General features: G+C 36.8%; 1 protein-coding gene across 3 annotated transcripts in view; it reads right to left on the bottom strand.

Annotated features, from left to right (window-relative positions):
- Positions 1-14,965, bottom strand: part of NAALADL2 (N-acetylated alpha-linked acidic dipeptidase like 2) — a 1,304,194-nt gene that overhangs the window by 79,743 nt on the left and 1,209,486 nt on the right. For all 3 annotated transcript variants that reach the window (XM_057737701.1, XM_057737703.1, XM_057737702.1), the window contains one exon: positions 4,784-4,877. In XM_057737701.1, coding sequence (XP_057593684.1) covers positions 4,784-4,877 — 94 coding nt within the window. The remainder of the gene's footprint in view (positions 1-4,783; positions 4,878-14,965) is intronic.

Genomic DNA, 14,965 nt, shown 5'->3' with positions numbered 1-14,965 from the left:
ATATCAACAATTAAAGCTTGTATTAAGCAGTGAAATTATATGTTTCATTTAACATGGTACAGGAGCACTGTTTAGCTAATGAAATCATCCAGCATTGTCGCTAAAACTGAAACTGAAATATTTATTTAGTTGCTGATAAGTCGTGTCCATTATTCACACATTAGCACATTATTCTATTTTAAACATAAGGTTATAACCAATGTAGTCAAAATAGAACAGGTAAACCAAATTGCCTACAATTTAGAAAACATTTGAATAACCTTTTACTATAATACAGATAACTCAAATAATTTTGAATCATGATAGCTAAAACCCAAAAATGTATAGCGTAAAGTTAATAACCCCTTGATCAAATATTTATATGCAGGTCATGGTAAAAGAATACTTTTTGCATATTTGGGGGGTTACATTTTGTTCTGCTTTGCTTTGTTTTTAGTATGGGTACATCTCAAGTCTGGCCACATCTTTCTGGGTGAAAGTGACAGAGAGACCCAAGGAGTTCCACATCAAAAGAAACAGAACTCAAAAATAACCAACAAGCGAAGAAGCAGCAGTCCAATATAATAGCAAGAAGCCGAAATGCTTCTGGCTTATCCAACTGAGAACCTGGGATTTTGGGGAGAGGTTCGTCTAGACTTTGTCATGTCTGGCCTGCAGTGGAAATCATTGTAGAATAACTGCAGTTTGATTTTGTCTTGTTTTCTCCCCCGTACTCACATACTTTAGATATAACTGTTAAAGAAAGGATTATTACTCTGGTCTATTTTCAGACTGTTTTCTTTACCTTTTTGCCTTAACTGAAACCTGGCTCTCCCCTATTGACAGTGCTCCCACTGCAGCCCTCTCAGACAGTAGTTTCTCTTTCTCCCACACCTTTTTTTTTACCACTAGCCATAGAAGAACAATATGAGGTGTCTCTGTCACTGCTCATTCTCTGAAGATTTTAGCTGTTGGCTCAGTCGCTCTCTCTTATAAGAATTACTCCCGTCTTAGTTCTTGACAATATCAATATCCACATAGACATAGTCTGGCCTCTCTTTTCTGTAGCCTCTTTTCCTCTGTTGATCAGCTACCATACTTCCATGGTCATACCTCAGCCTGGACACTGTCATTACCAAATATTTGCACTCATTATATGATCAAATTTTCAATAATCCTATTTGCTGGTCTTTTCAGCTTATTTTTTCTTAATTCTTTGATTTGGCCAATAAGTAAAGTCTATTGATCCTCCTTTCTTTGTGCTCACCCTTATTCCCTTTGCATCCTCACTTTATTCTATACCCAGTTTAGATATATCAGTCCATCACTCTGAGTATTCCTTTGCAGACACTCTCGTTTTTCCTTACCTCATCTAGTTAATTGACCCTCTCCCAGCAAAGCCCTACCTCTGATTAAATCCAACTCTGCCTGTTTTATGCCTGAATCCCCAGCTGAAAGCTGGAAAAAAGTATACAATTATGTTGAATTATCTCACTTAAAATATATTTCTTTTGCGTGCTTAATGCTTCCCACAAGACTAATCCCATTTTCATAATTCATTCACTCTACCACCTCTCCAAATAACTATTTTATTGATTTTACAATCTAAAGAGACTTGCCAAGAGCTCCCGGCACCACTCACCCATGTGCCAAACGCTCTGCCTTCCTTCACATTTCTATGGGTGGATGACCGTGTTCATAACTAAGGCAAAGCCCTCCGTCTTATGCTGCCTCTATTCAAGGAAATCATTTCAGCAATTCTCCTTTCACTCCTCTTAATCAAATCTCCACTCTCCATCAGATCATTCTCATCAAAATAAAAACATGCGAACCATTCTCAGCTCCACGCTTTCCATCTACCATTGTCTGTCCTTCATTTATCACTTCCCATTCTCTTGTGAACCCCTCTAATCAGACTATTTTGTATACCACTCTACTGAAATTGTTTTTTGTTGAGATCACCAATGACCTCCAAACTGCTAAATCCAGCAGTCAATCCTTGGTCCTCATTTTTCTTAAGCTGTTTCAGTATTGGACAGAGTGGATCCCTCCCTTCTCTTTGAAAGCTTTTATTCACTTGGCTTCAGGATATCACACACACCTGGTTTGTCTCTTTGTCTACTTCTCAGTCTCTTGCTCTGATTCCCCTTCTTTTCCCAATTTCTAAATGTATTCAGTAGAAGTGCCCAGAAATCTTAAACCCTTTCTGTTCTCTACCTGCATTCAATTCCTTAGAAATCTTATCTGGGACAACTCTCAAATGTATATTCCCAGACCAAATCTCTCCTCTGTACACTGGATACAACCACAGTCAGTTGTGCTCTTTAATACTAACTTGGAAAATGCAAATTTATTCCAAAGTGATTGATATTAGGGAAAAATTTGAGCATAAATCTAATTTAAAAATTTCCGTGACTTATGCCAGTTTTGTTCTACCGTGTATGTATGTTTCTTAGAAGTAAGATTTTAATTTTGTTTTATTTCTTTATTTAGTGGCTGGGTTTTATGTTTTTGGGTTTTTTTGGTTGTGTAACTATACCAGGCATACAGTGGGTGCCCAATAAATGTTTGTTAAATGAATAAATGGGTTCAGGAGATTCTGTAAAGTCTACGGGAGCTGTATGCAAACTTTTTTGTACAAGTGTAATTTCTGAGACGAGAGACCATACTTTTCTGTAGATTTTCAAAGGGACTCCTAACTACCCACAAAAAAACAGTAATGATATAATTCTAACAATGACTCATTAGTACTTTTTTCTGACCTTCAGAAGTAGCCTTCATTACTTAAAATGCTCATATAGGAATAATAGTGCTAAAATATTACTTATGGATTTAAAAAAAAATACACCCACAACCTAAATGTCCATCAACAGATGGATGGATAAAGAAGATGTGGTACATATATACAATGGAATATTACTCAGCTGTTAAAAGAAATGAAATTGGGACATTTGTAGAGACATGGATGGACCTAGAGACTGTCATACAGAATGAAGTGAGTCAGAAAGAGAAAAACAAATATCATATATTGACACATATATGCGGAATCTAGAAAAATGGTACAAATCAACTGGTTTGCAAGGCAGAAATAGAGACACAGATGTAGAGAACAAACATATGGACACCAAGTGGGGAAAGTGGGGGGGGGGGTGGTTGGTGGGGAGTGATTTGCAATTGGGAGATTGGGATTGCCATATATACATTACTAATAAGAAAAAATATATCAAATTGTACACTTTAAGTATATGCAGTGTATTGTATGTCAATTGTATTTCAATAAAAGTTCTTAAAGAAAAAAATACACCCATTTGTTTAAAAAATAATAGAATTTGGGATTTTAAATGACAGTATTTCTATTGCTTTTGGTTTTGCTGGCTTTGATTAATTTTAAAAATATCTCTTCATATCTTTATTACAAAGGTATTAAATATTTATCATAGCTCTGGACTCAAATGCAACTTGTAAATCATTTATAATTCTATTGTACAATGTTACTATTTCACAATGTACTCCTTGAAGCTCCTTTCTATGCATGAAAGTTATTCTTTATAGATAGACAAATCTTTATATAATAAAATAATCGTCTCCTCTTTTCATTCTCTGAAAGTTTTAAGTATAATATGCAGAACCAACTGAATTTTTTAAAGTATGAAAATGAGAACTAAAGAAAAAGCAAAACAGTCTACAGGACAAATAAAATAGATGCTTAAAAGAAATCCTTGCAAAGAATATATTATTCACAGAAGTTTTTAACCCTTTATTCATGCCTATGTTGTTCTTATTTTGTAAAATACCATATACTTGGTAACTCAGTTTCTAAGAATATTCTAGAAAATTATAAGTTGAAGACAGAGTGACTGCTACAGGTAGTCACACTGATGATAAAAAGAAGCTTGACAAAAAACAACAACAACAACAACAAAAAAAAAACAGAGAATAGCTTAAATATACCAAAAGCAGAGCAATATGAGGCCATTTAGTATGGGAACAAATATCCCTAAGCAGCTCAATCGCTCCCAAGGTCATGGTTTTACAGCCACTATAACAAAAGTCATAAGAATCACTGAGGGGAAAAAATATTGTATTGTAATTAGTCTCTGGGTTAAGAACCAATCCAGGTAGTCAAAATTTAAAAGTATTAAAGTTACAGGTACTGGAATGGTTTGGATCTTTAGAGTGATCTATTTTCTGAGAATTTCTGCTTAAGTATTATAGTGAAAATATTGGCTTTTATATTGAGGAATACATGTCTACAAATGATATGATAGTAAGATGTGTGGCTCAAAGAGAACAAGGGTGCATTTTTTAATTACAATACTGCCCTTTGTATTTGGTGAATGGAGACAAACTAGAAGTTTAATTGAAAGGTTTGTATATAGAAAAAGGGAAAATAAAGGTAATTATCAGGGTAGTATTAGAATTCTGTACAAAGAGATTTATTCAAACATGAAGGAATTGAAATAGAGACTATGGAAATAATTTTCTGGTTTCCTCCTTGTCAGCCTTAATCTAGGATGAGCCAACACTTCGGTCAAATGGACCCATCCCATACTTCATGGAAATCAGTCTCAAAGGACAAACTTCCCAGCCAGTCTTGTTTGAACTGACTGAATATTACGTATACCTCATTCTTGTTGACATGGCAGCCAGCATTCGTCTAAGCCCTTCTCATGATTATCCTCTACAGGAAGGGAGGTGCTACATTGCCATAGCTAGTAAGATAGTAGATGACTTTATTCCTTATTGAAAATTAGTTGAACAATTTTTAATTTGCTAAAATTACTATAATTCAAAGAAAAATTACCTTTAAGGCTGTTTTGAACTTCTAAAGCTATATCAAGTGCATTAAAGGGAAGAACTGGTTCGTTGGCAATTTGCAAAATCACTTCTCCTGAGAGCTGAAAGAAAAAGAAAAAAATGCTAGCATTTAGCATTAAGGTGTTTTGTTTGTGTTTTTCATTATTTCATACACTTTTATATTCTTATCTAGAGTAAAAAAATACAGCAGGAAAAATAAGTTTTATAAAATCTTTTTCTTTTAAACCTCTTTTAAATTTTGTTTTGCTGTAAAGAAAAAAAAATCCTCAGTATATTTTTCATGTCTCAGAATAGTATAAGGAGACATAATATTTTCATCTGTTTGGCCTAAAATATTAAGAAATAGCTTTCCTAGTTGAAGGAGTTGTTATATGTAAACTTTAAAACAATTCTTTATAAAACAGTTCAGAATGTCACATGATAAAACAATCTAGAGGAATAACTGCAAATCAATAGCTGGTTATTGGACCAAGTAAAATTCCACACAAATTAATGATCAATTTATTTCAGGTAAGATATAATTTAATTTTTAAAATCCTTTAAAATTCACATACTATTTTCCTTCATGCTTTACTATATTCATAATTAGCTTTCCCAAATTTATCAAAACTAATACCATTTATACATCTTTTAGATCAATGTTTAAATTAAATTTGAAAAACATAAGAATTTAAATGGCATCTCCCAAACTCACACCTGGAATTTTCACACACGCATATGCCTCCACCACTGCACTGTAAAACTATGTCTGAAAACCAACATATGCACTACAGCTGAACTAGCATCTGCATAATAGACTGAACAAATCATATGCATCTTTATACATCTCAAAGGAACTTAGGGCTGGTGGCAAATGCCATTGTTACTCTTCCCCACCCCCCAAGTGATATTTAATATTTACCTGGGCTTAACAAATGTCCCTACATCTCTTATAACCCCAAAGCTGGCACACAGGGAAATCTGGCTGTGTGGATGTTATTAATGCACTATGAAATGTTGTTAGTGAATGAAAACACTGTCTTATGAAACTACACATGGGAAATTAGCAAACTAACTTGAGAAGGTAAAGAACACACAAAAGAAATAACTTACAAGGAAAATGTGATGTTAAATATTCAAATCTACATATTTAACAAGGGTCAAATTTCATCTAATATTTAAAAGTTATATTTCCCAGTTGGTTGCAAAATTTATATTATGATGAAATTACAATTCAATTTGGTCCTTCTATCTGCTTGAGGAAATACATTTCTTAGGAACAGGAAAAGGAAATGCCTTTAAGAGCCCCTTATTTTTTCTGAGATATTTTTCTCCCAAATGTAACAACCACTTCTCCCCAAATGCCTAAGGTACTTTTGCAGCGTTTTATCCCCAGAATATGATCACAAAAATCCTGGGAAACTGCCTACTTTGATTATGCTGCACTTTAGGAAGAAAGGATTATATGCAATATGTTGATATGAATCCTGTTTCTATCCCACTCCACCCCATCCAAATCATGCAAGGAACACATATTTGGAAATAAATTATTTGTAAAAGGAATGTTTAAAAAAGATTAAGAAGCATTATGGTTTCTTTTTTCAATTTGCACTGGAGAATAGAAACTACAGAACAGACATGTTTTGTTTACACTTTTGGAATCTGGAAACCACACATTACAAAAGATTAAAATGAAAGAATGGGGAGGGAGGAGAAAGGCAACTTCTCTGTGTGCTGCTGAAGAAAAGTTGTTTTGTTTTGGTTTTTTGAGTCATTTGGCAGCTAGAACAACTGGAATGTAAGCCAGCCACCTTGCTATGTCTCAAAAAGAAGTTGGCAACAAATACTGGGACTTCCAAGGCACCTGGCCCACGATAGAATGCTTCAAGTAAATCGTATTTATTTGCAGCTTCATAAGCAAGAGGGAGATTTGTGTATGCCTTGCCATACAGTGAGAAGAGATGAGCCATACTGCATTATCTTACCAAGCCTAGAGGCAGATAGTGGAGAAATTAATCCTGTATTGAAAACATTGAGTATAAGACTTTCTGGGTTGTGGCCCAAGATAGTAACATAGGAGATTCCTGAATTCACCACCTCCCGTAGACACATCAAATCTACAGCTATACATGAAACAATTCCCTGTGGAAAAAAAATCCAGAAACCAGCTGAGTGACTCCTACACATTGAGGGAACAAGAAAAAATCTACATTGAAATGAATAAGAAAGGCTGAGACATGCTCCTGCCATAAACCCCACCCCATCACAGTGACATGCAATAGGGAGGGAACTCACAACTCCCAATTTCTCCTTGAGGAGAGAAAGGTTTAGACCCAACATCTAGTGCTCCAACTTTTAAGACTTCCACCCAAGGGACAAACCTCTAAAACATCTAGCCCTGAATGCCAACAGGGCTGTGTCCACAAGATATACAATACTACAGCCAACAAAGAAACAGTTTCTAATGGACTCAAGAGGACTCACTTTGGTTCTCTGCCTGTAGCTCAGTACAGAGGAAAAATGCCCATCTCCTAGCCTTACCCTCAAAGAGGCCTATTTGAATACTTTAAAAGTTGCTGCCTGAGGGTCACACCTCTCATTTAGCCCTAGGAACAGAGTACAATCCTCCCTGGAGATCAGGGAAGCCAATAGATTTTGTCTCAACATTCTCCCCATAGCCCTCCCAAACCACCAAGACCTCCCCAGATGGTACCATGGCTTTTGCAACTGCTGCTCAGGGGACACACTCTTTGATCATTTGTCTATAATGCCCAGCAGGGCTTGCATTTATGGCTCCAACAGGACTGTAGCAAACAAAGAAACACTTTTTAATTGTGTTCAGCACAGAGGGAGAAGACAGAAATGCCCATCATCTAGTTTTTCCCTGGAAGAGTTTGTTTGCATACTTCAAAAGCTGCTGCCTGAGAGTCTAGCTTCTAATTAGCCTGCATCTAGGTGCTGATTGAAATCTTCCCCTTTGGGACACTAACGCATATTAGCATACCCTCAACTACTGGGAGCCACTAAAAAAAGGAGGAGGCTTGGACAATCACAAAGGTTTGAGATACAATTAAGAGCTAGTGCTGGGCTGAATGATAAGTTTCATACCTCAAGAATGGAAGAGGTGGCTGTTTTATCTAATGCACAGTAACCAATATAGAGAGTCAAAGAAAATGAAGAAACAAATAAGTTCCAAATAAAATAACAAGATAAAACTTTAGAAACAGGCTTTAATGAAATGAAGAAAAGTATTTTACCTGATAAAGAGATCAAAATGTCATAAATTTGCTCACCAAAGTCAGGAGAACAATACATTAACAAAGTGAGAATTTCAATAGAGAGAGAGAAAACATATAAGAAATGCCAAACAGAAATCACAGAGCTGAAGAATAGAATAACTGAACTGAAAAATTCAATAGACGGTTCAGCAGAAGACTAGGTCAAGTGGAAGAAAGGATCAGTGGGCTGGAGATAGGGCAGTAGAATTCATCCAATCAGAGGAGCAAAAAGGAAAAGAAAATGAAAAAGTTAAAATAGTTTAAGGGACATAAGGGACACCACCAAACACATCAATATTTGCATTATATGGGTCTTGAAGAAGAGAGAGAGAAAAGGGGTAAAAAGCTCATTCTGCAGATTTAATATGATCCCTATTAAATTACCCATGACATTTTTCACAGAAATAGAATTTATATGGAACCATAAAAGACCCAGAATAGCCAAAGCAATCTTGAGAAAAAAGAACAAAGCAGAAGGCATAATCCTCCCAGACTTCAGACAATACTACAAAGCTACAGTAATCAAAACAGCATGGTATTGGCACAAAAATAGATATACAGATCAATGGAACAGAATAGAGAGCCCTGAAATAAACCCACACACCTAGGGACAATTAATTTTTGACAAAGGAGCCAAGAATATACAATGGGGAAAAGACAGTCTCTTCAGCAAGTGGTATTGTGGAAGTTGGAGAGCCACATATAAATCAATGAAGCTAGAACACACCCTCACACCATACATAAAAGTAAACTCAAAACATCTTAAAGACTTAAAAATAAGACAAGATACCATAAAACTCATAGAAGAGAGTATAGGCAAAATATTCTCAGACGTAAATTGTACCAATGATTTCTTACATCAGTCTCCCAAGGCAGAAGAAATAAAAGCAAAAATATACAAATGAGACCTAATGAAACTTACAATCTTTTGGAAACCATAAACTAAATGAAAAGACAACCTACAAACTGGGAGAAAATATTTGCAAATGATGCGACCAACAAGGGCTTAATTTCCAAAATATACAAACAGCTCATACAATTCTATAACAAAAAAACCCACAAAAAAATCAATCAAAAATGGGCAGAAGACCTAAATAGACATTTCTCCAAAGATGACAGATAGATGGCCAACAGGCACATGAAAGGATGCTCAACATCTCTAATTATTAGAGAAATGCAAATCAAAACAATAATGAGGTACCACCTCACACCAGTCAGAATGGCCATTATTAAAAAGTCTACAAATAATAAATGCTGGAGAGGATGTGAAGAAAAGAGTACCCTCTTACACTGTTGGTAGGAATGTAAACTGGTACAGTCACCATGTAAAACAGTATGGAGGTTCCTCAAAACACTAAAAATAGAGTTGCTATATGATCCAGCAATACCACTCCCGAGCATATACCCAGACAAACCTATAATTCAAAAAGATACACACCTCTATGTTCATAGCAGCACTATTTACAATAGCCAACACATGGAACAACCTACGTGTCTACTGACAGATGAATATATAAAGATGTGGTACATTTGTATAATGGAATATTACTCAGCCATAAAAGAGAGTAAAATAATGCCATTGCACCAACATGGGTGGATCTAGAGATTATCATTCTAAGCAAAGTAAGTCAGAAAGAGAAAGACAAATACCAAATGATATCACTTACGTGTGGAATCTAAAGTACAATTCAAATGAATATATCTACAAAACAAAAACAGACTCATAAATATAGAGAACAGACTTGTGGTTGCTAAGGGACAGGAGGAATGGGGGAGGGAAGGATTGGGAGTATGGGGTTAGCAGATGCAAACTATTATATAAAGGATGGATAAATAGTAAAGTTTTACTCTATAGCACAGGGAACTATATTCAATATTCTGTGATAAACCATAATGGATAAAAATATGAAAAGAATATATATATATATGTATAACTGATCACTGTGCTGTACAGCAGAAATTAAACATAACATTATAAATCAACTTCAATAAAATTAAAAAAAGAAACACACAGGAGAATCACTTCAGCTTTAAGGGCCCACAGAAACTGAAAATGAAGGGATGAACAAATATTTCATGCAAATGGAAACTCAAAGAAAGCAGGGGTAGTTATATAAGAGAAAACTAATAGGAGACAAAGAAACATTATAAGAGTCAATTCAACAAGAGGATATAATGTAAATATTTATGCATACAACATAGGAGCATCTAAATATATAAAGTGAATATTAACAAACCTGAAGGGAGAAATAGACAGCAATTCAAAATAGTAGGGGATTTCTATATCCTACTTTCAACAATGAATAAATTGTTCAGACAGAAAATTCACAAGGGAACATTGGACTTAAACTACACATTAGACAAGATGGACCTACTACACATTTACAGGACATTCCATTCAACAACAGCACAATATACTTTCTTCTCAAGTGTACATGGAATGTTCTCCAGGATAGATCACATGTTAGGTCACAAAACGAGTCTTAATGAATTTGAGAAGACTGAAATCATATCCAGCATCTTTTCCAACCACAATGGTATGAAAGTAGAAATCAATGACAAGAAAACTGGAAAATTCACAAACATGTTGAGATTTGGGGTGGCGAAGTGTCTCATTGGCCGAGGCAGCTAAAATGCATGACATGGGCAGCTGTGTGATCCCTGACAGCAAGACCTGTGGGCGGGGGGAGGGGGTTCCTGAGTAGCTGCGAGGACTGTTGGGGTCCTCACCAGCAAGAGACCCAGGCAGGTGGTGGTAGTAGCTGAAGTCTGTGGTGTACACATGCTTGAATGCACAGTTGGCTGCAGGTGCCTACATGATGGTAGGGGCTAGCTATAGGCACACCCATATTGGCAAGGGTCCAGAGCAGTGGCAGGGGGCAACTATGGGTTCACAAGCAGCTACAAGACTCATGTGACTGTAGAGGCTAGTTGCAGGCTTGTGCATTGTAGCAGGGTCCAGTGACAGAAATCAGTGTCATAACATGCAGGTTGGAACTATAGGAGCTACTTGTAGGCCTTGGTTGTCAACATGTATTCATATGGCTGCAGGGGCAGGCCATGGGTGAGTACATAACAGTAGAGGATGGTACTGGGAGTTGGGGCCAGTGGTGTGCAGGTGCATGGCTACATAGGAGCTAGCTTCTTGAATGAGCCGAGGTGCAGGCCAGTGACAGGAGTTGGGGTCAGGTCCTTTGTGCAGTGCCCTGAAAGGTTGGGGAAGCTGATCACTCATTCTGTTCTCTATTTGTCTATAAAGAGAATTCTCTCTGGCCAGAAGGTTCCCTTTTTGGCTCTAAGCAGTGCCAGTCTGGGAGATGGAATGACACAGACAAAATGTATGTTATTTGTGTGTGGTTATTCTGAGGTTATTTTGCTCCACTATGTGCTAAAGCTTCTTAAGGTTTCTCTGAGCTATTTTCATTCCTGGATATCTGTCTGTTTGTTTTCTTTGTGGGAAGATGGAGGCTGGTATCTCCTACTCTGCCATCTTGGTGACAGCACTCCCCTGAGCTGCCTGAAATTCCATTATAATAACTTCACAAGCACACCATCTGCCTCAAGATGCTTGTGTCCTTCTTTCTTCATTCTTTCCAGACCATCCTATCTCTGACCAGAGGTTAAAAGAAGAATAAGTTAGAATGAAAAAAATCATTTTACAGAACTAAAAGTGTTCAAAAAAAATAAAAGGATTATACTAAGAAAGGAGTCAACGAACACCACATTGCAAAAATTTCCCTCTCTTATTAAGTACTATTGATGTCTCTAAAGTTAGTGGTTTCATTGGTGTTAGGCTAGATCAGGTTGTCGGAAGAAAATAATTACTAATAGAGCCTTTTAGATTGTAAGAGTAATAAAGGCAAATTATAGTTACCCATGAAAAAATTGTTCTTTCTTCAGCTTGAAATATTTTTGGTCATATTTAAAGGTTCAAAGAGTGTTTTTCAAATTTAATAAAGGGAAATATATACACACATATTTTTTTCTTAAACTTTGTAAATAACAATCTGTTGCCTTGTTGGAAGGTATTTTTATAGTTTCTTTGTCACAAATCTTTCCCTTACTCCTCAGTCTAGAGAAACAAAAAAAAATTTACTGAACCTCTGAATATATAGACTAGAGTCATTCTCCACCAGCCCTCACTCACATATTGTATCTCATTGACTAGTATGATGACTGTATTGGCAATAAACATTTTAAATGAATTTACTAGTGAATACGTGAATACTGCAATTAGACATAAATAGGTTCACTAAAGCAATACCATAGATTACCATGGTTCCATAATGTAATTTCTTTTTAGTTACAAGCAGAGACACTCAGTCAACATGTGGTTTGTTCCATTTTTATAATTTCAGATTAAAGTAACCATAGTTTATACTCATCCCTAAGCTGTAAGTTAAACTATCATTGTGGAATTGTTTTTATATCCTTAGTCTTAAAATGCAGTATCGCCACACTCTAGAAGGTTGTGCTGTGAGATAATCCTAACACCTGTTTTCTAGGTTACTGTGGGAAAGAAATTGAGAGAGACTGGGTCGCTATGCATGGTGTGACATAATATGACAAATAGTAGATGAATCATGATCCATCCCATTTGTAGTTATTGAGCCTTTATTGTGTGATCATCACTGTGCTATAAGAGGGAGAAAAGAGAAATACAAGACAGTTTCTCCCCTTAGGACTTATCTCTCTGTTAGAGACAAGCCTTACCACTTTTATACAAGGGGAAGAAGAAATTAACAGTATAAAATTAGCACACATGATTCTTTTGTTTCCTAGAAAGCATCATTTTCTATTCCACTTTTAACACACCATGGGCTTATCCCACGTGTATATTTTTTGGGCTCAAGTATCTAGAGTGTAAAAGGAGAAAGATGTTCCAGATAGGGGGAATAAAATGAGCAAAAAACCCTGGGGTAGAAAGAAGCATAGACTTTTGAGAGAAACATGGAAAAACCAGTATGAGTGAAGGGCAGTTCTTGGTTAGTGGGAAGGAAGTTTGCCTGTGGGACAGGGAGGCAGAAAACCCTAAAATTCAATGAAGTCATATGGTCACGATTCAGTGATCTGTAGGGAGTCCTTCCCCCTTCCCTCCGCTTTCAGAGCAGAGACATCATCGGATAAATTATGGCCTGCTGAGAGTCTTCACAATGTGATTTTGTGGTGCATGGTGCCCTTCAGGCTGTTACGTGCATCCTGAAGTGACCTGACTCTGATTTATGTGCCTTTATAGTACAGTAGAACACCCCCTATTTAGCAACAAACTTCAGGGCAGCCAGCCATGGGCAAGGGGACTCAGGGAATCTCCCTGGAGATGAGCAGAGCTTCCCAGTCTCTAGGACCCCTTTCCAGAGCTGGGATGTCAATAGGGGAGAGGAAGCAAGGACATACTCCTGACAAACTCAGCAAGTTTTCCCAGCAAAAGGAGAAATTAAATGGTACCACACAAAATTAGTGCACAAAATCTATGTACCTCTAACATGGCTAAACGTCAGTGTTAAGACTCTCGTTATCTCTCATCTGGAATACTCCATAAACTCCCTTGTTGATCTAAATGTCTGCCTGTAACCCATTCTCCACACTGTCGCTAGAACTACACAGTTACTTACTCAAAGTACGTTTCTTGTGCACTCCCCAGAAAACAGACCTGTCTGTGCCACTTCCTTTCTATTGTTCCTCTGTAGCTTTGGGAAAATTGATGGTATCTGACACTCAGCTCAAAACCTATAATCTGGCAAGGCTATTTATGGAAAAAATGACTTGAAAGTAAAACTTTCTTAGAAAATCAAGTACTTATATATCCCCACAAAAAGTATCACTTCAGATCAGACCCATACATCACAGAAACCAGTGAGTAAACTTAAAATGCCACAATCGCTCTCTCAGCCCTAAAAAGGACTGCCCTGTAAAGGCTACGTATGGAAGTGGAGACACCCAAACATCTTGGAAGAGACCTCCAGTTATTGCCAGTAGATGACTTGAGGGCTCTTTTTTTTTAATTTAATTTTTATTTTATATGTGCATATAATTGACTTATGATTTTGTGCTAGTTTCAGGTATATAGCAAAGTGGTTCAGTTAAGCATATACATATACCCATTCTTCTTCAGATTCTTTTCCCATATAGATTATTACAAAATATTGAGTAGAGTTCCCTATGCTATACATTTGTTCCTTGTTGATTATTTATTTTATATAGAGTACTGCGTATATGTTAATCCCAACCTCCTAATTTATCTTGAGGGCTCCTTTCTGTGGAGTTTTGCTGCGATGTTTGGGAGGCCTTGCCAAAGGCCTTGTTTCCACTGTTCTGCACACATATTTACAAAGCTCAACAGTAGGGGAAGAAAGAGATGGGAATATTCTTATAAAACCCCTAAGCTTCCAGGAAAGAAATGGTTCAAGAGCCCACACTTTCCTTCTTAAGATTTCAAAAATAATAGACTAGTTTTGATGGGCTGAGGTAGTCTCAAATGAAGTTTACTGATAGCAAAGGTTTTGAAAAAAAATCAATGAAGAATTCTGAAAGCTACTGAGAGGAAAATTCATTTTAAGGAGAAAATGATTTTAATCAAGGAAAATATTGGGATACTTGGTTCCTAAAATTTGTGGCTTTTCTTAGGAACTCCTTGCGACTGATCCTGTCTGGCGCATGGGCCTAGTGCAGAGGCAGTACCTGTGAACGTAAAGACCTATGTTAGCAAACAGTGGTAAACTTGGAGATCCAACATCGCTGTGCAGTAGAACACCCATGGCTCTAGATACCGCGGGAAGAGAAAGTCCTTTTCTCTCCAGCACCCGGAAAACTATTTTTTTCAGTCACCACCATGTCTCCTACAGCTGCCAAGGGCTAAGCAAGAGTCCTAGGACATGGGGTTTGGGGGCTGATACATGTTTTCCCTGCAGAGC

The sequence above is a fragment of the Hippopotamus amphibius genome, chromosome 6 (genome assembly GCF_030028045.1).
Source record: "Hippopotamus amphibius kiboko isolate mHipAmp2 chromosome 6, mHipAmp2.hap2, whole genome shotgun sequence".
In the NCBI taxonomy this organism is placed as follows: Eukaryota; Metazoa; Chordata; class Mammalia; order Artiodactyla; family Hippopotamidae; genus Hippopotamus; species Hippopotamus amphibius.
Note: the sequence above shows the minus strand (reverse complement) of the source record. Positions and strands in the feature narration are given on the sequence as shown.